This window comes from Platichthys flesus, chromosome 12, assembly GCF_949316205.1.
Source record: "Platichthys flesus chromosome 12, fPlaFle2.1, whole genome shotgun sequence".
In the NCBI taxonomy this organism is placed as follows: Eukaryota; Metazoa; Chordata; class Actinopteri; order Pleuronectiformes; family Pleuronectidae; genus Platichthys; species Platichthys flesus.
This window is the reverse complement of record NC_084956.1, coordinates 19,404,020-19,431,799: the sequence shown is the minus strand read 5'-3', so window position 1 is coordinate 19,431,799 and position 27,780 is coordinate 19,404,020. Positions and strand designations below refer to the sequence as shown.

The 27,780-nt window shown below is 41.6% G+C and overlaps 1 protein-coding gene across 2 annotated transcripts in view; it reads left to right on the top strand.

The window, feature by feature from the left end:
* The first annotated feature begins 210 nt into the window (after positions 1 to 210).
* LOC133966332 (inositol polyphosphate-5-phosphatase A) overlaps positions 211 to 27,780 on the top strand; it is a 147,466-nt gene continuing 119,896 nt past the window's right edge. The window contains exon 1 of one of the 2 annotated variants that reach the window (XM_062401222.1): positions 211 to 677. In XM_062401222.1, the coding sequence (XP_062257206.1) occupies positions 600 to 677 (78 nt within the window). In that variant the 5' untranslated portion in view covers positions 211 to 599. The remainder of the gene's footprint in view (positions 678 to 27,780) is intronic. The other variant, XM_062401223.1, reaches the window with a different exon arrangement.

Sequence of the window (27,780 nt, the reverse complement as noted above, 5' to 3'; positions counted from 1 at the left end):
GACACGGGTGTAAACATGGTGGAGGTGGTTACAGTGACCATCAGCCCGGGTGAAGAAGACGCACTCACAGTGAGGCAGCCCCGGTCCTGTCCGAGAATGGACGCTTCGGCGCGGGAGTCAGAGCCCGCCGTGTTTACGGTGCGCTGTCCCTTTAAGACAGCCCCGTGTTTCCATTGGCGCGCTGACGTCAGAGCGGTGGCCCCACAGTGGAGCTGACAGCGTCCTGCAGCAGGAGCGACTCTTCCACACCGAGAGGACCCACGGAGCCCACACACCGTGGATTAACGCGGAAACTTTCACGATGGCGCTCCACGGGAAAAAGTAGCCCGAGCAGCAGCAGCCGCATCACGCTCCCCGCCTGCCAACGGACCCTCCGCCGCTCCGCTCCTCCCGGTACATGCACCGCTGAGAAAAAAAATATGCTCCAGCCGAGCCGCCTCTACCCCGGCTCCAGTCCCGCGTTCACACCGCTGTGAGCCGCTTTCCTGAGACACTCGCTCCTGGCTCCGCTCGCTGTTTTTGTTGTGTTCTGGCTGTTGTTGCGTCTTCGCCTCCAAAGTCCACCGCACGAGTCCCAGAGCCGCCGGCCACAGAGAACCATGGCAGGGAAGCTGACAGCAGCGCAGGGCACAGGAATACTGCTGGTGACAGCCAACGTCGGATCCCTGTTCGAGGATGTGAGTTTCTCCACTCAACACTGTGTCTGCTTGCCACGCTATGAAAGTAACGTAAACAACGTCTCAGCTGGTCACGACTAGTGTGTGTCTGTGTGCGTGTGTGTGTAGCCTAACCTAAACACCTCCACTCTCACGCGCCGCACACATGGGGCCCTCTCACAGCCATAAAGACACATGGTGTGTGTCTGTGTGTTGTGTGTTCTGCACCATGTAGTGACCCACATGTCCTCTCACGTCTTCAGCCTCCAGTGTTTGAATGACATTGTCAAGATGTGAGATTCTGATCACAGTCATGGTAAATGCTTATTACCCAGCGTGCAACTGGAGGTAAACACAGGTGCAGCAGCAGTTCACCCCTGCAGAGCAACACGCACCCGTTAAGGCTGGTGTGCATCCAGGTAGCTAAACACCGAGCTGTGGGATGGGGTCACTGTTATTGACGGTCGCTCGCCTTGTAGTAATATCCAAAAAACAATTCCGACAGCAGTGGGACCTCTATTTTACACCTTTTTAGTTTGTCTTTCATTCACGCCAGGTCCTCCCTGCAGTATGTTAAAGAACAGGAGAGTATTTCCTAAATTAGACAGCTATGTAAACTAGACTGTCCCTCAGTAGGGCGCATACCAGCACCAAGGCCCAACAGTCCCCTTGAATTCAAATCAAGCCGCACCAAATTGCTTTACTCACAGATGTCAGTCCTCTAACGCTTTTCTTCCACCAGTCAAACAACTGTCTTAAACCTGCTGATAACAGGATTTTGTCTGCAATGGGCATGGATTCAATCAGCTTTCATTCCCGGGTCAAATTGCTCTGTAGAAGACACAGGGATTACTCGGCTCCGGCCGTCAGTGATGGAAATCTAACTCCTGGTGAAGGCACTGAAGAGACCTGGAGAGAACACCTCAGCATTGCGTGCGTTCGTGACGAAGAACATGATGCATCTTGGGAAAAGCAGAAAGGCAAACTCCTCTTCTTGCACTGGGAAGGGAGTGAGAGCACGCTATTTTAGCGGGTTCACGCTAGTTTAAATAACCTATCTACATTAAAATTCACCAGGTACAGATTTTATTTGGATCTGCACCAAGTTGCACATAAGTTGCTTTCAGACCTGCACGGAATTTAGAGATCTGCAGTTTCTCCGGAGGGCGTGTATGCATGAACGCAAATGTCCAAGTGAGCACCTCCTGAGTTTCTGTCGACTTTGTCCACCTATAAATTCTGACAGATTGATTACCACCTTGGCAGAGGTACCAACACTACCAACCTGGAGATTGTTTCCTACCTAACGTCTATTTGCATTATCATAAGAACAGGCAGCATTCAGACATTCACTCCAGATAAAACAATTGTATCTTCCGGCTGAAGAAAGCAAACACATCATGCTCAGTTGTAAAGATAGGTGTGTCACACCTCTCAAGGAGTTTCTGTGACGGCTTGTAAATGATAACTCTGGCTGTTATCATGTATTGCAGATTGGCACCTAGTGCCACTAAATTATAGTGGAAAGTGTAACTGTTCCATTGAAATGGTTCAGACTAAAACACTGTGTGTCAGTTTCAGTGTTGTGTCAATAGAGAGTCCCCCCCCTTCCTCCCTCCGCACACCCGGGTGAAGTGCGGATCTAAAAATGAGGGAAGAGCAGTCTCCCATGCTGGAGTAAGCCTATAAATAGCTTCTTTCTTACAAGCACCACACTATGGGTGTTCTGTGGCGCTTTTTTTCCCCCTCCACTAGACTTCTACCAGCCTGAGCCAAAATGTACATAAGAGCATGTTTCCCTCTGTGAGTGGGTGTGCTGGTCTTATTTGAGGCTATCTTTAGTCGGCAGTGTGTCAGCACCCCCTATGATGCATGCATGAGCTGAATGAAGTCTTTGTTTCCTGCTGTTAATGCAGATTCCACTATTAGGTCTGCTGTCAATGAGAAGATCGTGTTTCGGCAGCACATGGCCTGAACCAGATCCTGTAAAATACAACATGATACGCAGTAGGCGCTCAAAAGATGGAGGTATATTTCAACATCACCCCATAGTTCAATTTCCGACATGGAAAATGTAAAACTTTCCTTCCTCCAACTCAAATGACAGGGCTGCATGGTTCTATGTGAACACTTTTGAATGCCCAAATAGCATATTTATTAGTATACAAATGAAAACAAATGAATTTTTAAATAATAAAACACACCCTAGGTCAATTCACTATAAAGGGCTTTTCTGTTACAGCTCTCCTTGGTCACAGTTGATCACTGTCTGTAGCTTGTACGATAACATGGAATATCGAGGGGCTTTTCTTGACTCGGCTATTAGGAAGTAAGTAGTTGTGGGACTCTTATTCCTTCATATCTATAGTATTTGACATTGGTTTTGATTTCATTGACACTGATAACTGTCGCTTTTGTCTCAAATTGAATTCATTGTGATGATTTGAAGGTTGTAGAAATTCTTAAATTGTTGAAACCTAATGAAGCCCTGCTTTGGATAAAAGCGGCCGTATAATTGACAACACTGATTTAGCCTCATCGATGTCTGCCACCGATGCTCTGCAGTTTAGCATTGAACGTTACTGTAATTAACAACTGTCACAGCAGAGCATGCTGCTGAGCTAAGTTTTGCTGCTTTCAGACCTGCACCAAACTCCTCTGGAAACTCTCCGGAGGGGCTGGATGTGTAAATACAAATGTGTGAGTGCGAGCCTCCGAGCTTTCTGTAGAGATTCTCCAGACAGCCCCCCAGAAAAAAGCCCACATAAAGTGAGAATGGAGAGGATGTGAGAACACAGCAGGAGGTCCTCTGCAGGATTCACCGCAACAGGCAGGGGGGTCGACAACATTTCTAACACACGACAAAAAAACTAAAACAACCCCACAAAGAAAGCAAATTTCACAAGAGGAAATAGCTGAGCTACACATGTAGAAGAGACTGACAAAGATCTCAAGATAGTTTGCGGTGATAAGGGTGACAAGGCCAGACGCTTGTCTTGATCTACTTTGTTCATGGGCAAAAGGCAAACTCCGGAGAAAGCCTCGACCCAATTCCCTGGACATTCTCCAGAGTTCATGCCTGAAACCGGCTTAACGTGATCTCACTTCCTTTATTTGCACACATGCTTTATTTGAACTTGAGATGTCTCCAGCATGTAGAAACTGCTGAAATGCCATACAAGGAAGCATTATACTAGAGACTTTCCCTGTCAAATCATCCCACTTTCGGGCTGCACTGTCACAGATATTCATGAAATTGTAATGACGATTTTGTCACATGAGAAAGCCATGTAACCAAAATGTTACGTGTTTCGGGTTGAAATGAAGGGAGATATGGTTCTCAAAGCACTTTCCCAGCTCTATATTTAGTATGCACAATAACAGCATTATGAGTGATTATAGCAGTTCAAGTTGAATTGCAAAACAAACACTGATATCGGTAAAATATTCCCCAAAGTTAAATTATAATATCACGGAGAACTCCAAAAAGTTTGGTCCTTGGTTTTTTGAGTCATCGTTGAGGCATCTAGTTAAAATAATCCTTGCTGTTAAAAGTCATAATCTCTATTTGTAACGTGATGAAATGGATAGTTCCTAATAGATCACGGAAGAGTTCTCTGGAGCTAAAGTTTCAACAGTTTGAATCATTCTGCCCGACAATATTGTGATTACATAATATTAACTTAGTGCTGTCCTCCAAGATGCTGTCTTCCTATTTAATGTGCATGTTTTCCTTTATTATTTTAAGCACTCAAACTATTTGGGTTTCTTTCCTCATGTTGTTAGTAATTCATATGGAGAGTAATGGCTGTTTGTGCAATGCACTCATGTGGCCTGTGCCCAGGGATGAAACGCATTGATGTTAATGACAGGTATTCTGTCTCGGTCAGCCTTGTTTTGTCTTTAAGGACCTTTGAATTTTCTCATGTCTCCACGTCTCCAGTTCTTGTTTGAAGAACATCTAAAGCACAAGATCAACAATCCTCCTCAAGCTCAAGTCTTTTTCCACTGTTGGCGCTCTGAGCCATCCTCACTGAATCTAATTATGACGGCAAACAATAGTTTCTCCTGTGTTTAAAGCGAACTTCCAGAGTTAAGACACACACCTCACCACCCCCACCCCCGCTCCATCTTTCAGCTAGATTGTGTGTTTTAGTTTTGCATTAAGCTAACTGCTCAGTTTTTAAGTTTGACCTGATTAAACAGAGCAACAAGCAGCCACCCAGATAAAATAATAATAATAAAAATAACTGACAAGGTTACAAAGTGCCTCACAATGTCCATGATTAAAATTAATGAATAGAAATAAAAGGTATTCAACTCAGTTCAATGTTAAGCGCCAAATCACACCATATTAAGGTTGAGACCTTATATTTGATAGCAAGCACTTTGGTGACTGTGGGACAGTCTCATACATGTTAATCACACTCTCTGATAAACCGTCTTTTTTTCTGGTTGTAATGTACTTGTTTCCATTCATTTGTGCCCTCATGTTGGATGCTGAGCCTGCTATTTTCGTGCTGATAAAAGCAGGCCTGCTCAGTCTGAACACAGTGCAGAAACAGGGATGGGAAAATGGGATGCGAGTCAGGTGCACCACAGCTCCAGTGTTAAGCTGCTGCTTTAATTTACAGCGTTTCTCAAAGGTAGAGAATTTATTTGTGGTTTCATTTTGGTTGTGGGTGGTGCTGTGTGTGAGACACCAGAGAGGAGAGAATGTAAACCGGTTCATTTTTCCGTAGCTACAATTTACAGATGTTAAGATCTCTGTGTTATTATTTCACACATTCACAAAAATGTGGAAAAAAGCCCTATCTCGCTGTGTTAATGAGAGTAAGAGTAAGTGGGTTCTTGCTTGGCCCATACACCAAATTTCATGAAAATTGGTACAGTAGTTTTTGCATATTCCTGTTAACAGACAGACAAACAACAATGAAAATATAAAATGTCCTAACCGTTGCCATTTCACATAAAGATTCACCAGGTACAGATTTTATTTGGATCTGCACCAAATTGCACATAAGTTGCTTTCAGACCAGCACAGAACTTACAGATTCTCTGCAGTTTCTCTGGAGGGTGTGTATGCATGAACGCAAATGTCCAAGTGAGCACCTCCCAAGTTTCTGTCGACTTTGTCCGCCTATAAATTCTACAGCATTCGATGTCGATCCACACCCTTTCACAAAATTTCATGGAAATTGATTAATTACGTTTTACATAACGTAATTAATTACGTTTTACATACCTCTTTGGCAGAGGTACCAACGCTTCCAACCTGGAGATTGTTTCCTACCTGACATAATTTTGCATTATCATGAGAACAGGCAGCATACAGACATTCACTCCAGATAAAACAATTCTATTCTTCGGCTGTTGAGTAGAATGATGTTTCCTCTATTAGATTTTATTTCCTCACTTGTAAGTGGAAAATATATTACAAACAGCACTGGTGTTGTCTTTCTCTGAGAGTGTGCAAATCAGATGATTATTTGCTGCACCACCCTGAAGAGGCAGCAGATGATGACGTGAGCTGACAATCACAGTTGTTGGGCTGGAAACACCTGTCTGTAGTAGGTGTGCGTGTTCACATCAAACATGTTGTGAGACTGTTGTCCTTTTAGTACTGGTTTGTTTAAACAGATGGACAGGGCGCTGGCTGGTCTTATGTGTCACTGATAACCTCAATGTGGTGCCCCAGGCGCAGGTTTTGGAATGGTGGTTTACCTGTTAATGTAGTCTACTGTACCAGTTACAGCAAGTTACTGCCTCGTTTTCATGTACATTACAGACAAAACCTATGCAAATATATCCATCATGCTCCACTTAAGTTGCAGGGAGCTGAACTAAGTTCTGTTTAGAACTAAGTTCTGTTTAGAGGCCAACAGTCGCTCACGGTTTAAACCTAAATAAACCCACTTAAAATCAACTCAAAAGTTTTCCACTTCCGCTCAGTTCAGAGAAAACAAACTGAAAGGTGTGACAGATCTGCCCTTGTCTGTTATGTGATCTTTGGCAGGAGCTGGGTGTGACTCATTGGCACTAATGGAGAGATCATGTCATGACTTCCGGAGAATTTCCAGAGAACTTGGTTGCATTAAGCTAAATGATTAAATCAAACAAACAGATGCCAACGATCCAGTTCACTTTCAGAGTTGAGGATGGGAGGTAATGTGTTGCTCGGCCTTCTCTCCCCTGTTCATGTTACCCTGACGCTGGTTCCTGCAGTGTCCTTGGTTGCAGTAAACACTGGTCACTTGCTGTGGTTTTCATTTGTTTACATCCCCTCAGCTTACGATTACTCACACGTCTTGTTGGCCAAGTTGAGATGACCATGTTGTGATGCAATGGATTCCTATAGCTGCCTCAGACATGCACTGAAAGCCAGATATTTACCTCAAATTATCCAGAGGGACTGTGTGTGAGAACCAAATGTCAGGCTTCATCAATATTGCTACAGTATGTTCCATTTCAAAGGAAAGAGATCTCTGTCCACACAAGCATTTTAGCTCAGTTTTAATCCCCATCCATTGCAACTAGGGCTGCAATGATTCTCCAAATCCATGTTCAGTTCGGACCTCGGCTGTAGAGCCACAGTTTGGCTCATACCTTTTTTTCAATCCAGTTTAAATGACGAAAACAATTATTCCTGCGGATCAACCAACAGCTCACGGTACTCTCAGGGTCTAAACTTCTCAAAATGATGATGCCAGTCGTATCTGTAACCAAGTTAATGGGCTTTCAGACGGAAGTGTATTATTGTGGATGTAGCCTCAGAGTCAGTTGCTCCGGACATTTTGCATAACTTCTCCTGTCAGCCCCCTTATAAAATGTTAGAGTGAGGCCATGTGAGAATACAGCAGGACATTTCCAGAAGTTTCACTGTAGGCTTGTTGTGGGGGCAACATGAATGAAAAAGTTGCCAGACGCAGACGTCAACTTGAAAAGACAACAGAGATTATCGAGTTATCGATGATTAAGGCCAATGCTGGTGTCTATGACCCAATGTCCGACACGTTTTCCAGAGCTCTTAAAACAGCTTATGTGAACCTCTTGTGGGTTTGGTCTTCCAACTTATTTTTTTCATCATTTCCGTTGCTCCTTATGTTTCTCCCTCTCCAGTCCACTGACAGCTCATTAGCTCTGGCTGTCGCAACCCCAACCCCACTGGGTGGGCACAACTCTAAAGATAGAACGGAGCAGGTAATAGGGAGTGTTTCCTCAAACCTGGAAGCTATGCACACTGCATACACTGCTCCCAGGTATTTTATTAACAGTGATGATCATACAGCGTGTGATTGTGTGGTGGTGAAATGTTTAAGAGCTCTTTGTCGTTACCAGTCTTATCCCTCTGCATCTCATATGAGCAGTTAGGTTAAAATGTATTTTCCCTTTAAACACGTGAGGATGTTACTGCAGGCAGCATAGACCCTGGGAACTATATTTAGCTTTTAGTCACATGGTTGATGGTAGTGAAATTCCTAACTGAATAAAGTAATTGAGCATTCAGGGTGTGTATTTATAGTTGTGACAATAGAAGTGCAAATGTGTGATCTCACAACTGATGCCTAGTTGTTAAGAGGCTGAAACAGGAAGCACACAATGTGACCATGGCTTAATCTGTAATACCAAACCCTTACCATGTGTCCGTCTCCTTGGGTTTAGTTCAGGTTTTATGGGGAGTTTGAGCAGCTGAGAGGCTGTGACCAAGTGCTACATCTGACAGCTTGATTTTGTGTTTCTTCCTCTGCCAAAGTCTGTGCGTTGCTGCAGGAGTGGAAAAGTTTATGAAAGAAAGATCAGATGATGCTATTTTGGTGCTCTCCCTGCTCTGCCCTCCTCCATCCTGTCATAACACGGAATTGGAAATTCAAAAGGAAAAGATGTTGGAAAGAGCCGAAAGTTGACTCGTAAAACATTTTTTCTCATCAGCATGTAAGGTCTTACTGAGACAAATATACATCCAGTTAACTTGGATATTACACGTTAAAGTAATATCCGTGTAATCAACTAACATTATCGGGTGGTATTTGCAATATTTTGAAATTATTAACAATATATAGTTTGTACATTCCAACATGGATTCTCAATCTGTTATAAACAAACCTTCTTTGTTATTTCCTCAATATATAATTTAAATTTAACATCCTTATCATTGAGTATGATTGAGAAAATTCACCATTTTGACCTTTATGCTATTAAGAATATAAGAATAAAACATCACACTAGTAAAAAAATAATGGTTAATAATATGCCTTGAATGACGAAATCTTCAAGGAAAGCCCTGCAGCTGTAGTCTCTACTCTGCACAGTCAGGCCTCCCACAAACACTGTAGCTTGTCACCAGGGGTGAGAGTGGAGGGCCCTCCAGGATAATATTTTTTCCTGTTTTGCAAGGCAAGCCCTGTCGCCTTCATCACTCAGAGCTCTGGGCTTTCTTTACAAAGCCTGTGGCTGTCATGGCGGAATGTGTGGCTCACTTACCGACTTGTTACAGTGCGAAATCAGTCAACGTGGTCGCTTCCACAAATTATCATAAAATAACAAGTTAATGTGAGGCTATCATAGCGCATTAGCTCCTCCAGTTGTATTCAGCCGTACAAACAGCTCCACAAGAAAGGCCTGGGTCACAGACCGTTGTCGGTGGCCCTCAGTTACCAGTTATAATGCAATCTAATACAACAGCAATGAATGTTGTAACTGTTTAAGGAGGTGTTCAACATGTTTATCTTCATGGCATGTATATTAACTTTAGTCCCAGTTTGCATTAGCTAGGTAAACCAAGACATGCAAGTGAAGGTGACTCTTAAAAATAAACTTACTCCACTCATCAGTAACTTCTTATCAACTGAAGTGGTGTACAATCCTGAGAACATGACGTCAGGTCCATTGCAGCAAAACCAGGAAGAAATAGAAAGTAGAGCATGACTGATATATCAGTTGGGAGGAAAAAAAACGCAGATATGAGCCTTTCACCGACATATCATTATTGGAGTTTAGGTTGGCCAATATAAAAACTTCTATTTTATTGAATTAACAATGCTGAAAAAATGTGAATATGTTTATTTTCGTAATTCATGTGCGATACATTTAGTTGCATTTGTGTTTTCTTGTTATTCATAATAAGGTTCATGGTTAATTTGTAAAATATCAAGCTTCAGTTACATTTCTTTGGAATAGATGTTTGATAATTATATGATAGGAATAATTTTAATTAATATAGATTGTGTGGTATATATTGGTTGATATATTGGTATTTAAAATAGTTTACTCCTTTATATCAGTGTTGACATTTGCCACCAAAAGTCCAGATCTGTGAAGACTAGAATACAGATCCCAATACTGAGGTTGCCTGTAGTGTTCTGTCTGTGATCGACTATGCAAGAAGGTACGTCACTTTATCCAAAGCAGGTTCTCTTCAATCTCTGACTTTACACACCTTGCTTCAGGATGTGTGAGGCTGCCTGACGCCAGACCAACCTGAGGTCTGACACGTTGCTGTTTGCACATTATGTCATCGGTTAAAATTAGAGCACACGCACTCACTTCATCTCCTAAGTCGCTCAGGTACATCACCATATCCTCGTACCTCCTGTTTGCGTGGAGCACCTCGGTACATCAAGCTCACCAGGCTGTTATTCTGAGCTGTTTCTCCCAGGTGCTGAGTCAGGTCATCATAACCCAGAATAGACCAGTCTGTTCAGGCCCAAAACCAGCAGGGGTGTAGAGATGATCATGTTCCTGATGTGGAGCCGCTTAGACTTTGTTTAGTTTAAGCGGCTCCCCAGCAGTAACAAGGCTCCTTCACAAGTTCTCCATCTGAAGGATGATTCAGCCTCTCAGGTCTTAGCTCCCTCACCACAAAACTTGTATGACTTTGTGTCTGTCACCAAACTCTGCCAAATACTTTATCCAAGAGCATTTGGGGTAATGATGCTTGGGACTGGACTTGGATTGAATTAGGCCTTAACGTTCTATTTACAACTAAAAGTGACCATCATGCATAGTCGACTATGAAAAGAAAACAGACTGACTAACACGAATTTAGCTTCAATTTTGCATTTTATAATCATGTTTAACTCATCACATTAAAATCCACATTAGGAAAACAGGACTTTCTTTTTGTGGACTAAATAAAATGGAAAAGAGCTTTATTTAATTTAAAACTGTTGAGTCAGTCAATTGTGACATAGGTACATGGATCGATAAGAGTGGGTGTGCCGACTCACAGCAGGGGAAGTTTGAGGTCATACCATGATTATCCAGGGAGGGAAATCCTGAGAGACACGTCCACACCCAACTCACTTATTAGGTGAAGGAATCATTTATAAGTTCCCTGAAGGGACAGCAGTTGGAGCTCAGTAGGGTTGGGAACTGAATTAGACCAACCAGGCACCAGTACCGACCCAAATCACAAAGCAGATTTCTGTGCCTCATTTCGGTGCCTGAGCTATGTACTGAAATAGTTGCCCTGCTTGCCTTAACACAAAAAACATTTATTATCTTCGACTGTCGTTTTGTGTTTTTTTAAAGAGGAATCGTATTATGGCACTTTTAAGGGACCGGTTGTTTGAGAAGTATGAATTTAGCTCCGGTATCAGAGAAAACCCGAATGATACCCAACCCTAGGGTTCTGGCCCTGAAGGTTCATCAAAGTCACAAGCAAAGACCAGAGATTTTTAAGAGCTTTAAAGTAATTATTTAGTTTATTATTCAACTCACACTGCTCGCTGCCACTTTTTGTTGAGACTAGGATGTTGTGTAATTTTAAAACTCAGCCAGCTGTACTGGGTTTAATATGGGAGTAAATAAGCTTTAACTGGGCTATTTAACCAAGTTTTGACATTTCACATGCGTGCGTCAACACAAACCGGGTTACTTTGGTGACCTGGTTCAAATCTTTGATGGTAACATGTCAGACCCACAGTGCACCACTGTCCTACATCTCTACATGCTCAATGCCTGTTGACATTACAGCTGCAATGATTTGCTGATAAACAGATGAGCTTATTGACTGAGAATTTATTAGCATTCATTTGGACCCTAACCCTAAGTAAATGATAATTTTTGTTATTTTTAACCAAAAATAGAACAAATCTATTGATTCCAGGTGAAAATACGATGTTTTCTTCAACACATGATAGTAAACTGAACTCGTTTTGGATTTGGACTCACAGTCGGACTAAACAAGGTGTGTGAGCTTCGGATGTGGGGCTTTATTATTAACCTTTAACTATTTTTGGAGCTTGTATAGACAAAACAATGAATCAATTAATGAATCAATCGATGAATCAATCGATCTGTCAACAAAGTAATCTGCAGACTAATGAAAATGATTGTGACATGCATAGAAGAGTTACCTGAAGGGTGTTTGCATGCGTTTGTTTCCAGCCAGAAAACACACCTCCATGTCCAGACATGCTCACAAATTCATGCTTTGGGTTTTAGGTATTATGGTGGAGGAGGTAGCTGGTTCTTATTTAATGTCGTTCAGAGGCCAGATACAAGATATTATAATGTTCCTTTGCTGTTATGTCACATAGTTTTATTACACTGTCCTCAGCATGCATTAACATTATGGTTTCAGTTCACTCAAATCCGAAAACACTAAACAACTGTTGTATCTATTTAAGCAGAGACCGACAGAATTTTATTTTTTTATCTGTTGATGTTTGGAGATGGATAACTACCGCTGCCCCACTACAGCCAGTATGCTCTGAATTTCAGTTTCAAAGTCAGATATCTTTAAATATCTCTTTAAAAAAACAAACTTGTGCTATATAACAAAATGTGCTTTTCATTTTCTGTGGTTTATTTGTACTGACCCTGTTAAAAAATGTTCCCCCCCGCCAAGAAGATTATGTTTTTGCCCCAGTTGGTCGGGTGGTTGGTTTGTTTGTGTTTCAGATGGATTACACAAAAACTACTGAACATATTTCCACACAACTTGGTGGAAGAATGTGACATGGGGGAAGGAATGAACCACTACATTATTGCATGTATCCTGACAAAGGTGTGATTGCAGGAAACCTTTTTCACTTAATTTATCATTGCAAAGATTGTGCATTGCAAGCTCGTATTTGGACTTTTTCACCAATTTCCCGGGAGAAAATCCAAGGATCTTGATGTATAAAAATCAGGCCGACTGATAGGATTGTGTGCAATTTGGTTTAACAGTTTTCTTTTCTTTTTACAATCCAAAAATATGAAAACTGTTATATCACCATAGTGTAATTTGAGTGGAACCTCTTCTTGAACTTTAATTTAATTGATATAGGCCCTTTGCATGTAAGGGTCTCTGGTCGAGGATGTTTATGTGGACTTTGTTACGACTAGGATGTTATGTGCTTGGTAAGAACAAAACCAGAGCTTGTTTTTATTCCTCAAGAACACCTTTATGGTTGACGTGGATAAAATCTTGAAGTTGAGGTTGTTGTATTGTTTTGTAGAAAGAGGTTTATGTTATTTCTCTTTTTAACAGTGGGTCATTAAAGTGTAGGTATTCATACCTCGAAATCTCTGCTGAGTTTATGTGCAGTATGTAAGAGTGTGTCAGTGCTGTTTATCAGAGGAACTTGGCTCACGCTCTTTTTGTAAACCCAAAGTGTGTGTGTTTTTAAAGAGCGCGCTTAGCAACAGCCGTCCACTTGTGTTTTCAGCTATTATCCACACTCACACATTAAAACACATCACATGCAAGGGAAAAATGTCTGTTTTACACCTCTTACTGTGTTTGTCACACGCTCACATGAGCACATACTTGTGGTCTGTTCCGTCTGCTGACGAAAGACACAAATTGAACGATTGCAGAAGTGCTTGTACCTCTTTTATCTCTACAGAAGCCAAACGTCTTTAGTAGAAGAGCCGCGGCTGGCAGCCTGTTCGCACTGTCACAGAAGCAGAACATCAGCAAAGTCTGTCCTCCCTGCTCGGTTCCCCACCGCACACCCAGGCACTTCACATCAGAGGCAGCTGCAGGGTTTTTTGTTTTTAAAGAGGGATGCATACAATTGTGTGTTGGTCACAGCTATCGCATGTCGCTACAGCAGGGGTTGTCTTTTCAGGGAATTTTACTGACTTTTCATTTTATCATTACAGGCTCAGCAGTGCCTCACTTCTGTTCTTTCTCTTTGCAGCTCTAGTTGTGCTGTGTTTAAAGCAATCTTGACCTTGGTTGTTTTTAACTAAACCAAAGCCCAAGATTAAAAAGCATGCCTTGTCTTGTCCAGACGATTTTAGCTGTCGACTTTTATTTGAAAAATAACATTTGATTGTGTTGGCAGTGTATCAGCCGCTGCTGTGTAAATCAAATCAGAGAGGAGCAGTGAATGGCTGCATGTTGTGCCAACACCAGTGATGAGTAAACTGTGAAGTTGTGTTCATCATACATGGACTGTTCGCTTGTGTTATTTTCTCTGTTTCTAATTGACTTTAGAGTACAATAGGATCAGATGTCCACACTTTGACCTGACTTTTACAGGACTGGAGTTTTAAATACTTTGAAATCATGAACATAGGGAGAAACTTCACAGATATTGTTCTCTATCTTAAACACTTACACACTACTGGATAGGAAATAACGGCAGACCACCTCATGTGACCTCACAGGGCAACAGATGTGGACAAAAAGGACAAGGGGCGTGGAGCGACAACTTAATTTAATGTTAATTACCAAAAGCAGAGGGACTCTGACTTTAGGCTCAAGGAGGATGTGTACTTTTTGATTCTAGTTCAAAACTTTGGGTAATGAGTGAGTTCTCTTTTTTAAAACATTGAATGAGAAAAATCTATACAATGCTAGACCTCTAAGTAAAAATGAAATGGTTAAATTCAATTGTAAGATCCTGCCCATTGGCTAAAAATAAAACAAAAACCCTTGTTGGTCGGTTTTCATATCTCAGGTTTATTTCGTATCAAACAAATAATATATTTAGAAGTGACTGGACAGTTTTAGACAAGCTTTTACACATTTGTTTCCACTGTTAATAATAAGTAAACACTGTGCTGGTTGAAGCTTATATTTAATATAAAAGCATGGTAGGGACATCAATCATCTAACTCTATGTGTGTGTGTGTGTTTGATGTCTGCAGGATAGTAAACCTGAGGCTTAACATTGTCAGTGAGTAAACATGAGAAAAAGCTTTGCCGTTATACATTCATTCATTGTGTAGAAGAAACCACAGACAGACCACATCCCATCCATCACCTCAGCTTTAGATATGCCACATGTGGAAATTGCTCCTAAAACCCAAGTGGTAGTTTGAATGAACCAAAATCCGTAGAGTCCTCTAGCTGCCAATAGTACTTTAATTGTAAGGCTGTCCTTGCATAGACACAGCTTACCTGAGAGTGCTCACGTATCTAAAGGTCATATCATGTCAGTATTTATACAGTTTAAACTTTGAACACTTTGTTAAGTCAACTTTATTTAACAGCTTTTGCCTGCAGGCTTTCATGAAATAGTTTCCTTATTTCTAGATTGTTTGCATATTGTTGTTGTTGCGATGCTGGTTTATGAATCCTGAGAAAAATGATTCTCCAGCTGGGTTGCACTCCTCCTCTCCTCTCACTCCCTTTATCCCCTGCAGAGACCTCTACACTCACCCTTTCCCTTTATCAGTTTCTCATATACTCCACACAGTCCCAGCAGGACGTGTGTTTATTCAACCCTAAGCTTTTGATGGAGAGGGCTCATTGTCCCGGCTCAACATACAGTAGGTGGCTGAATATTTCCCAGTTAAGGCCATTGTTTTTTTCCCATCATATAGCCCCTGCCTGAGAAAGTCCTAGCTGGTCTGGCCAAGTCATTAAAAAGAGCCTGGTAGCGACTGTGTTTTTCCTCCAGCCCTCTTTTGGTTTTCCCCCACTGGAGTCAAAGTGCGGGTCAGAGCACCTGGATGGTATTACCGCATGTCCATGGTTCTATAAATAACACGTGTGATTTGGTCACGAACATACGTTGCTGGAGAGTTAAAAAGTGTGCTCACGCCAGTATCAGAAGTGGAGCTTCCATCACTCAGAGCTGCGCCTGGTTTCTCTCAGCAACTTGACGAGCCATAATGGAAAACTCCCTCCCCATGAACACGAGGATTCGACCGCCTGACACAGCCTGGTCCGCATTTAAGGCCGGCCAAGATGTACGCTGCTAGAGCAATGCATCACACACACACTCATCGCTGGTTTATCCGTCACTACTGAAATAGCTTGATAGATCCTGTTATGTCACATGGCACTCCAAAGAATTTCAGCTTTGCATTCATCCTAGTTGGGAGAAACGCATAGTGTGGAATACTGACCTTAGACATGTTCTATACATGTGCAGTACAAGGAAATATTTGTGTTGTGGCCGTAGCTGTCAAGCTGTTGGATTGCATTGGGCTGTAGTATTAAATCTTTTATTGAAAACTTCCAACTTTATAACTATACATTAATTTGTAAGCTGCTGACTAATAGACAATTTATAGCCCTTATATTAATAGATACTATTATAGACTAATAGAAATTACCTTTGGACTTAAAAATGAATTGCACAGGTGTCACTATTAACATGAATAATAGTCCACAATCTGTAATATTCCAATCTTTTTAGTCTTTCAATAAATCTTAGCAATTCCGGGATAATGAACAATACCAGGATCCTGAAGCAGCTAAATGGAATTCAGCCATCTTTGTCTCTATTATCTCTAATTGCTTTTCCTTCTGTTAACATTTAAACTGTAATTTGTGCCGATGGTAGTAAATACTTTGGGATTAATGGTAATTGAGAACAAGATTGAAACTTCAGAATGAATGAAGTGATTGACATTTGAACAGATTTAATATATGCATAAGAGAATATAGAGTTAGTAGTGATCACAGTTCTAAGCTAAAAAGCAGAATCAACAGCGGCTCTTTTGTTGACCGCGACCATGTTCCTGTCTGGGCTGTGAACAGCTGGGTGGGGGGGCTGACTGCTCCCCACTGATTTCCCCTTTGTTTCTGAAATTGTCACTGGGGCTCTGCCAGTTTTCCAGCACGTTTTTGCCTGTGCTATGTGTGTACGTGTGGTCCCTCTCACTGCCTTATCACCCCCGGCCTTTACAAAGGGTTATCAGTCGGTCTTCCACTACCGACAGTAAAGTTTCCACTGTGGACAGCTCAAACAATGCAGACCCTCCCTCGTTTCTCGGCCACGTCTGCATCTCCCCGCTAAATATAGGCCTCAGCCACAAGTATATCTTTGTCTTAGACATCCTTTTATTTCTTTATGGTGTCGGACGGGAAAAGGTCCCATGGTTTCCCTTGTTCTGAGAAACTGTGTGACAGAGACATATTGAGAGCCTCACCCAAATTTCCTCTCCCAGTGACAAAGTCTGCAAAGGAGATGATAAATCATGTAGTTATCAAGTATTTAGGGTTAAGTTGGGATTTGAGTTCACAAAAAATGCCCTTCCTGGTGCCTTTTGTGCCAAAGTACCCACAGGGACACTAGACATTTTGATTGACAGTCTGTGTATAAAAAAGACACAAACACACACACACACACACACACACACACACACACACACACACACACACACTGACACACGCTTACACCTGGTTTGAAGGGTTGCCCTGGCTGTTTGCCTGCAGCCTGTCAGCACTCACTCCATCAGACCAGTTGCCGTTCGTCTCCCAGGCTCCATGGGACAGGTTAGTCCACAGCTGAACAGATGGCACTGTCTCTACCGTGCCCGCTTTACAGGTTTACTGCCCAAATTTGGCCAGCGAGAGACTACTTAGAAAGGGATGCTAAAAAAAGACAGCTCTCCACCTGTTAATGAATATAATTTAGCTTTTATATGTATTTGCTTTCTCTGCATGGCAGATGGAAACCTTGTTAAACTATGTAAATACAACTTTTACATGTATGCTCCTGTCCAATTCCTGTTAAGTGTGTCAGTCAGGTTCCAAGAGATGTTTCATCTTTACTGTCGCACCACTGGCGACATTAAAGTGTCAGACACAAAACAGTGCAAGGCTTTACAAGGTTTGGCATCTGGTCTCTGCTCCTGTTTCTAAAATGAGCAAAAACCTATTGCCTGTGGCACATTTTTATGTATTTATGTCTAGACATACAGAGAAATGGATTCTAAGATAATTTATTATTTTCACTCGCCCTTAAGCCCAATTCATGCCTCTGCGTCGAAGCTACATTTCCGGCAGACTCGTCCCCATTTTTTAATCTAGTTAATAGAACTTAGTATCACTCACCATTGTTCTGAAGTTAACAGACTAGAAACAAGCATAGCAACTCTACCGCTGCTAGTGTTTCAGTGGTGTAATTGTCGTGCGTCTCACATTCACCTGCACAAAACTATGAATGTTTAGGCCCTTGGGTACCCCTAGCTTTGATGCAGAAGCACGAATTGGGCTTTACACCACTAGAAAAGCCCCTAGAGTAAAGACCAACTGACGCTGTGTGAGAATACAGCAAGAAAATGTTTGGAAAATTCCCAGCAGGCAAGTGGGCGTATTGATGTTATATCGAACACACAACAGACGCAGAAGTGGCAGAATAATAATATCTCAGGATAAACAAGGTGTCGCCAAGAAAAATGTCAATTTGGAAAGATAGATTTAAGCGCTTTTGCCAGTAAAGGCAACGTTGATGTGCTATAAATCAAAACATGCGATTTCTTCAGAGCAATTAATTCGTTATGTCCTGCATCCTGGAGGCTCTGCCCAGATGCCACCCCCTCACCTGAACGTGCCAGACATTTGTCAGGATACATGGCAACAACAAGCTGTATTTTTGTTCCTTAGAGGCTGCATGACATGAGCATTACAGGAGCAGAGGTGACAGCAAAGAGATTTCAAGCCCCTATTCCCCGCCATGGTGAATAGCAGCATCTCCAGGTCAGGATTAAAACTTTGGCAAACACCTATCCCCATACCCAGCAGACAATTTACCCTGACAAGCTTTACTTCAGTTTGTTTTACTTTTTGAAGTCTTGATCACATTATATAACAGAATTTACTTAGTACCTCTGAGTTGCCTTTAAACAAGATATTAAATCTCTCTCACTGAAAGTTTCTCTAATGGAAGATTTCAATGTTGAGTAGTGAAAGAATGTAGTTGTTGTGAGAAGTTCAAGTTTATTGTTCAAATATGTTAAGAACTGTGTTTTCGCCTAAGAAAAACACTGTTAAGTAGATTTCAGTGGATTTAAAGTTGCTTTATGTTTGCAGTCTCTGCTCTAAGTCTAACACATTGGGTGTTGGTCTTGACTGAGGGACTTATTCTGTTATTTGTGCACACATTCACATGTTTGCAAACGGGTCCATACACAGTGACAGTGGGACGCGTAAGACAGTGTGAGTGTCTTATCTGATTGGCTGTTGGCAGAGGTAAAGTGGTGTGTGAAGGGACACTTAAGAAGATAGCTGGCTGGGGATGCTGGTCTGGGTCTGGCCTTTCCTGTCATTTTTTCAGCTTCCCCTTCTAAAACAGAAAAACATCACTGAAATACTTCCAAAATCAGTTTTGTCAAAAAAAGCCTGGGCCTTCATCCTGGTGCTTGACAAGTCCTGACTGTCTTGAAATGTTCATATAATCTTAATGGCGTTCTTAATGAATTTGATGATTATACAGGCGATAGCTTAAACATTTAGAAATTGGGTGTACAGTGACTTTTGTTAGCCTTTAGTTACTGCTTCTAGGTTGACTTGCCTCTTAAGCATTCCTAAAGGCTATCCTAATGGGATTTATAAGAGCTCAGATTGTATGAAAGGAAATCTATTTGGTGTTGAGTTGTACAGGTTGTAAAGGCACAGCAGATCTCTACAATATATATTCTAATTCTGTAATTGGTTAAAGAGCAGGGTCATTATAAGAATGACCTGAGCCGTTCACTTGACACGAGAAAAATTATTTCCTACTCCATACAACTTGAAATATACATGTGGTTATCTCCGTTCAAAAAAACAACCCTAAACTCCAAAGGTTCTATCAGAAAATCTAGTTTTAATCTGCAGAGTACATCCATCTATCCCCTTTCTTCCGCTTATCCAAGACTTGGTCACAGAGGCAGCCAGGCAAGCAGATGTTCCAGACATCCCCCTGCTCAGCCATGCTTTTCTAGCTTCTCCTTGGGGATCCCAAGGCATTCCCAGACCATAACGGATATGCTGTCACTCCAGCATGTTCGGGGTATACCTCTGGGTCTCCTCCCAGTAGGTTTTTCGGAGGTAACCTACAATGAAAGGGTGCCAAAGAGGCGTCCTGATTAGGTGTCCAAATCAGCTCATCTAGCGTCTTTCAATGTGAAGGAGCATTTGCTCTTTTTCGAGCCCATGGAATGTCTGAGGTCCACATTATTTGCACTTTGCAGAACACATTTCCTATTACATTCCATGACATAGATTTACATTACATGTTCTTCCAGTGAATGCCGTGCATTTCACCCCCCATCCTTGTTCTTTTAACATGCTAGCACCAGTCTGTTCGTCAATGGTTACAAAATTACTCTGAGCTAGCCAGTCTGCTAGCTTAATTAAGTTGATATTAAATTCATTCAATATATTCAATAGACATTTTTGTACTTTCAACTCCTGTCACTGACTGAAACTGTCTAAAAACGTGTGTATTGTTGTTGAGCAGGTAAAACTCTGAAAGAGGAGGATTAATTAAAAGTGACTTCATCCAGTTTTTTGCTCAGTTCCCTCCAAAGGTTTATATAGTCAAGATGTCGGACTATTGGACAACAAGGCAAATTTGCTGACCACAGTTCACAAAACTTTTGATGACGCTTCTAACCCGCAACAGATGCAAAACAAAAAAACATAAAAAATTAAAACAAATATATTCCACTGAAAAAGCAGTGACACACAAGAAACAGAGAGAAGGACGTCAAGAGAGTTTGTGGGGATAAGAACGGACGCCGGTGTCAGGGTGCTGTAAACATGATCAAGTGATTTCCCAGCGGAGTTAACAAGTCGCTTCCTGTCTCTGCCTGCTGCACCTCTGGTCTGATTAATACGGAGGATTTGATGCTGTTTTGAACACTGTGTAGAAAACCTCCCGCTGTTATGAGCATGTGTGAAAGGCAGACTCAGTGGAGCTCCGTAGCAAATTCTCCGGATTTTACCCGTAGGTCATGTCTGAAAAGGGCTTCAGACTTTGCGTTCATACATACACTTCCTCTGGAGAAACTGCGGAGGATCTCTGGTGTGCATGTCTGAAAGCAGCTTTAGAGGACTGGAAATAATGGCCCTCAGTCTATGTTTGCACTTGGACAGGCCAAGTGTGCGTTTGTTGTGTGCTTTCAAAGCTTTTTCAGTTGAGCTCTGAGAAAGTGAAGGGGAGCTCATCCAGACAGTGTTTTGCATCTATCTGTGACTCTGTGGAGTTTCTTTGCCCCCGGGTGTTTGAGTTAGATTCAATGGTTTGCTTTTTTGTTTGTTGTGTGTCTTTACAAAGGGAGTTTCTGAGTTTGTATGAATTTTGCGTCTGGAACAGCGAGATTACATACGACTTTGTCTCTCAATTCCTGTTTACCCATCTCTCGTGGTGACTAGACTACGCTCCTTATCCTGTGTGAGTGTGTTTGTGTGTAGCAGTCGGACTGTGTGCAGTTTCCTAATTTCGTCCTGTCGTATGGTCTGCCTGTATTCCGCTGAAAGGTCACCAGAGAGTGACAGGACCCGTGAGACCTGATTAGATTTATCGGATGATGAATGGGAGCCGCCTGAAATAAATAGTAATGCGGGTGGTTGCATCTGTGAAAGTGATGAGGTGTTTGTTTGTTGTGAGGTCAGATGCACTTATTAAGCCCTACAGACAACAAGCAGACTGGTGCAGGGCATTAAAGCCTGAAAACAGTGAATCATGTTGAGGATGGGAATATACTTTCAGCAGATCAGGAATACGTTTTTGTTCAGTCTGTGTCTGATGTTGTTTTACCATTTGTTTAGGTAAACTTTGCTGCTATCAGCGCATGTTCACATTTCAGCTATTTATTTTATGACAGGACTCATCTTCACCTTATAGAGGAGGCTCAATATGTCAAACTCCTCGTGTCTTTTAAGTGACCTACATAGCCACTGGCGTATTTCTTTTTACTCTCAAATAAGATTGGTTGTCACTTTGCCAAACATATAACACACTTAACGTGTTCTCTGACATCTAGGCTAGCCTCTTCACTTCCTCAACTGCTGCTGTGTAATGTCAGTTCCAATGAAAACTTCTGAAACTGGATCAAAAGTGTGAACTCCAATTGCCTATACAGAAAAATCATAAAGGGGAATATTGTATGTCCTGCTCTCAAGGACTCTACCAGAGTTCAGCTCAAATTTACAGTAAAAGTGAAAGTATTATTCTTACAGAGGCCTTATGTGATCTGCAACTGTCAAGGGGATCTCTCCAGAGTGTAATCAACAGTCTATGTTCTGATGTCTGAGAAAGCAAATGGAAATGTCTTAAAATATCCAGGGAGGAGCCACAGAGTATTTAATGCAGTGAAGATGTGAAACTGGAGGAAGAGTTCAGCTCCAATGCAGGGTCATGGAGTCAGGGTCAGTCATTCATCAGCAACCCTATAAGTGACCTACTAGAGGTTATTGACAAAGTAGCAGCCATTTTTAACAAGCTTGCTGTATGTCCCATGTCTCTGGCTGGCTCAGGTTTTATCAGTGCTTTGGGTTAGGGTTAGGTGTTCCTCATCCATGGGTCTGCTTGAGGTCTGGGTGATGGGCACAGTGTTGTGGAAACCCTGAACCCTCTCCACTGTTTATTTTGGAAGTCCCGTTTTCTGGCACTCTTTGACGGTCAATACCGTGGGGAACCATTAAACGAGAGGGCTGCCTGGGAGACATATTCTTGATTTGGACATATTTCGGCTGCGCTCTCTGTTGGTGGAGCAGGAGAGAGTCTGGTTTGTCCCGTTTTGGGCTTGCCTGATGAACTATGATGGTTTCAACCTATTTTTTGTGTGACACAGATCCACATAGTTGATCTTTCTGCTCTACATAGTACCCTGTGACAGAGAGAGTTGTGGCGGGGCTTCTCTGAGACATTTGAATGGGGCCACGGTGGAAATAGCAACTGACCCTTCTGTGCACCTCCCCTCTATTACTTGCTCTTTTCCCTCCTCCCCCCTTTTCTTTCCATTCTCACTCTCTCTGAAGCACTCCCACAGCAGGAAGAGCACAATTATGGAGATATCGCGCCCATGCTGAAAACGTGATAGCCTGTGAAATGTCTTTGGCGTCACACAGAGACAATGTTTGTCCTGCCCCAGTGCAAACAGGATGCTGTGTGCAGGAGAGCTGTGTGAGATAAGACCGGCAAGACAACGCCAAGGGGGGAAAGACCTAAAAAAAGTTGCTGCCAAGAGGGCAGGGGACAACATGGACAGGGAGAGGAAAAAATAGCAGGGGGACTGATGATGCACAGCTGATCTGGTGACCCAAAGAGAGACAGAAAAGGAGCAGTAGGACAGTTACAGTATCACTACTATAGTGTGATTCTTGTACAGGAAGTACATGCTCTAGCATCTGAAGGAAGCATAGCTTATACTACAGACATTACGTTGTCTCTCCTCTTCCTACTCTTAACCATTTCCTGTTGCCTACTCTTAGTTGTGACTTTGTTTACCGAGGAAATAGAAGATTGATTTGTGCGACGTATGTGGCTTTTTGCATTCTCCATCTCAATATCCATATTGAGCTAATCTGCTGTCCAACTTTTACTGCAGGCGTGATCCCACAATCATGATTGATTAGAATAGTTATGTGACACATACAGCTTGAGACAATAAAATGGATGCAATGTGTGATATTCTTTTGAAATGAAAGAATTTGAACTATTTCACTTCACACTTAATTTTTTGATGTGATCAGGCACAGTGTAATTATCTGCAGACATCATACCTCTAGGCTCGTCCTTTCAATGACAACAGGTGACAATACAACTACCAGATGCACTTAATAAAGAGATTGAAACTGATGACATGATTTACATTCCCAGCCAATAACAACAGTATACAGCATGACACAAGGATAGTCCAGCACTCTGTTTTTCATATAACGAGAGGAAAGTTTTTTTTACGGATTTGTTAACTTTTACTGCAACATTTGTCGTTTTTTGTACCTTTTAAAGATTAATTTAAAAGTCCCTTTTCTCGTGGATTGTGTTGAATCAATACAAGAAACCGTCCCTGACACTAAAACCCAACCTCCAGAATCAATGTTTAAAGCAATTTCACACTTTTAGTCTTTACACAAAAACACTAACAGACATAAAAACACAACTCAAAGCTACTCCCCATCAAACCTCTCTGTGCAGATGCCTCTAGAGATGGAGACTTTTCATAGCTCGAGAAAGTAGAGCAGACTTAAAAAAAAAATGTTGAATCTGTGACAGCCTAATTCTCTGTCTTACTTTCTTCAGTTGCTAAATTATGCACGTTTCTAAGTATGTCCTTTTTGGAGAATGAATTCTTTAACAGTGAGCAGAACCAGTTTGGTTGTGTCCTTCAGGATGTCCTCAGGCACAAAGCACCCTGCCAGACGTTAAGACAGCAAACATACGTTTATGTAGACAGAAGTCTGAATGATCAGGTGTGTACTAATATTGTGTTGTAACACTTATCATGCATTAACTGTCTCTGGGGAAACTATACTTGCACAGTGAGAGAGACATTCGTAAAAGCTGCAGCTAATATGGAAAAAAAACGTTGTCATCATTTTAAATAATGTTGTCAATGAATATCACATATTATTATCGGCTCTAGTTAAGCAGTTAACCTCAGTTTACACTCAAAGAACCAGAAGCAGATATGACAAACTGTCAGGGTCAAAACAAATTCTAGTTGTGTTATTACTCTTAGGGCTGTCTTTACACTGGAGGACATTTCAGTACGACATCAGGTATCAGTATTTAACTGCATAAGAACAAGTCCGGAGCTGCTTCTGCTTGAAAGTGAATTTAATTAGCAGATTTCTGGATTTTGACTGTTTGAGATTTCACAGCTCCTTGTCAAATGGATAAAAAGATAAATTAGCAACTCACAAAGAATCAGAATATCAGCAACATTTCCAGAATTTAGAACAAGTTTCTAATTAAGGCCACAGCAGTGACCCTGACGTAGCGGTTGTATCTTCCAAATACTTGTGAAACTGAAACTCCCCAAATAACTCCAACTCCAAATCGAATTGTTTGTTCTTCCACTAAAAAAGGATATGAATAATATCAGTGTCACAGATTAAGCAATGTACTTCTCATGCAACTTTTTAGGGAAATCCCACTGGTTCTTGGGAAAATGACTGATAGCGGAGACAAAAGTTATTTTTGGAAAACCATTGGCAAGATTTCAACCTTTATAAATATTCTGCAGATACATACTGTGCTGGGATCCATGATAGTTTGACTTACTCTGCAGCTGGTCTTTGTGTTAAACATATTCTTATTTTCCGTGGTATCGTGGAAAGCCTCAGGTTCATCATACACAATGCTTCCTTGCTCTTTTGCTTTGGATAAGGGTATAATATATCATAGTTACAGGGACAGTAACCAGGCCTGTGCAGCATTTTATTATATTTTGAAGTTACTGATGCCCAGAGGAACATTCTATGATTTGCCAGGAACATGCCTGTGCTTGTAAAAGTGGAGGGTGTCTGTCCCTGTTGATGAGCTGCTCTGTGAAATATCTGTGTTCTCCCCTCTAGATGCCCCTTATTGTGAACGACCGCTAAAGAAGGATGTCTTCTCCTTGAAACGGACGTAATCTGCTTTCAGACATGCTATGGGCATTTTCCTGAAACGTTCCGGAGGGACTGTATGTGAGAACACAAATAGTTGCCTCGGACATTTCCCAGAAGTGTTCCCCTGCCCCCCTAGTAACTTGTCTGGAAGATGTCCGAGTGAGCCCATATGGGAACACAGAAGGAAAATGTCTGGGAAATTCACAGTGAGAGAGAACTTGGAGAAGACTTCAATAGACAACAAGATTCAAGAGCGCTGTTGTGCTGTATATAAAAACCTGCGATTTCTGAAATGGGATTCATATATTAGTAATAATAATTATTATTATTATAATACATTTCATACATAAAATGTTGCTCAAAGTGCTTTACAATAAAATACATCAAATAAGAGATCGATAAGAACATGTGAGCAATACAACTTAATAAGACTTAGAAAAAAGAATAAAACTAATTAAATTAATTAAAAGCAAGATTGTAGAAATAGATCAACAGAAGAAGCTCGTCTGATGTGTGGTGGAAGTTTGTTCCAAACCTTTGGTGCATAGCCAGAGAAAGCTGCTCCCCCAAACTTCTTATAGTTTGTTTTGGGGATATTGAGCAAGCCTGGGATAGACGACCTGAGGGAACGGTTTGGAACATATTCTGATAAACAGTCAGAGATGTATGATGGTGCTGTGTCATTAATAGACTTAAAAACAATTTGAATATCAATCTTCAGCGATACTGGAAGCCAGTGCAATGTCATGTCCTGCCTTCTGCATCCTCTGCTCAGATGCCAACTCTTGCCTGATTATTCTGGACATGTTCCTGCTGTTGTGAGAACGACTGACTCAGACAATCTCGTACTGCGTTCTTCATGTGTAAGGCAATTCCTGGAAAATGTCTGGACCCAATTTTACAAACTTTTCCAGAGTTCATGTCTGAAAACTGCTTTGATGATCAGGCCTGGCTACTCTTGGGTGAGCTCTTTTTGCCCTGCTTGAAAAAGTTGCTGATTTGAAAAAAAACTTCTTATCTCCACAGGCAAAAGCGTTTTTGTTTATTAGAGTCCATAAATTCCCATACAACACACCACCCTAGTCTATGTCAGTCAATAAACATGTGGAAGATGTGGTTGTTTTTCCACATTTTGGTTGTTCTCTGTGGTAGCAGTTCGTAATTTGTACCATATCATTGTCCTGTTCGCGAAAACCAAGCAATTGCCCGTGAAGCTCTGAATTGAACAGTAGGGACAGCAAGCAGCCTTCAGTTCTGTAATCACAGGCAGCTGAATGTGAGCGAGCCTTGCACTGGATCATAGGGACACACAGCTGGTCCTCTCAGAATGGATAATCCTTATCTTTGCTTAATTTGTGACTCTTAATTATAGTGTGGTGGGTCCGGGTGCCACCTAAAGCACTCAACACTCCCTTCCTTTCTGCAGTGGTGCACACTACTTCTCCCTTAAGCTGCTTTCAGACACTGCACTGAACTCTGCAGTTCCTTGTGACGGAACCAAAAATGGAAAGGCAAAAACAAATATCTTCCAGGAAAAAGCGGTGACACGCACATAGATGACATGGCCGACGATGTCAATAGAGTTTGTGGTGATAAGAGCTAATGCCGGTGTATGTGTGTTGAAGAAAATCCCATGATCTCCGCAGAGTTAATAAGTCACTTCCTGTCTCCGGCTGTTCCACCTCTCACCTGAATAATGCGAAGGATTTGCTGCTGTTGTGAACGCATCTGAGCAGGAAACCTCCCTTTGTGAAGTGCATGTGTGAAAGGCAAACTCTGAGCAAACTCCGTAGCCAATTCTCCGGAATTTACCCGCAGATCATGTCTGAAAACGGCTTTATTCTGTCTTTTAAGTACAGACACAGGGATGCTGAGCATTTAGTAATTCAATGGTGAGCTGCTGTGTTTCTAAGGTCACTGTGGAAAGAAATAAAACCTTATTTACTCAACTACATAAGTAAAGTTAATAGCCTTGAACTGACAAGCGTAAAAACAAGATTAGAGGATTACAACATGCAGAACATAGATATACAGTATTTAACTCATTACAAAAGATGTGCAACTGCCAGAGGATGCCCAATTAAATACAACCTTTTTGTCGCCACTTTTCAAGTCTGTGATAGTTGTGCAAAGATACTTTTTTTTTTAAAACCATTTTATAACTTTAACTGTTTTCCCTAAGGGCTTGACAAACCCTCATTTGGTTATTTTTAGGCTTCTTGTGAAGACATGTCCTCGTTTTTGTGGAGCGCTCAGAGTGTCTGACCTTTCAACACACACATGCTTACTTTGGCTGAGTAAAGTGCAAATACGGATACTAATGCTAGTGCAAATAGTAATTTTGTCATGTTTTTACCATGTTGTAAAAGGACAGAGGGATTGAAAAAACATTATCATACAGGA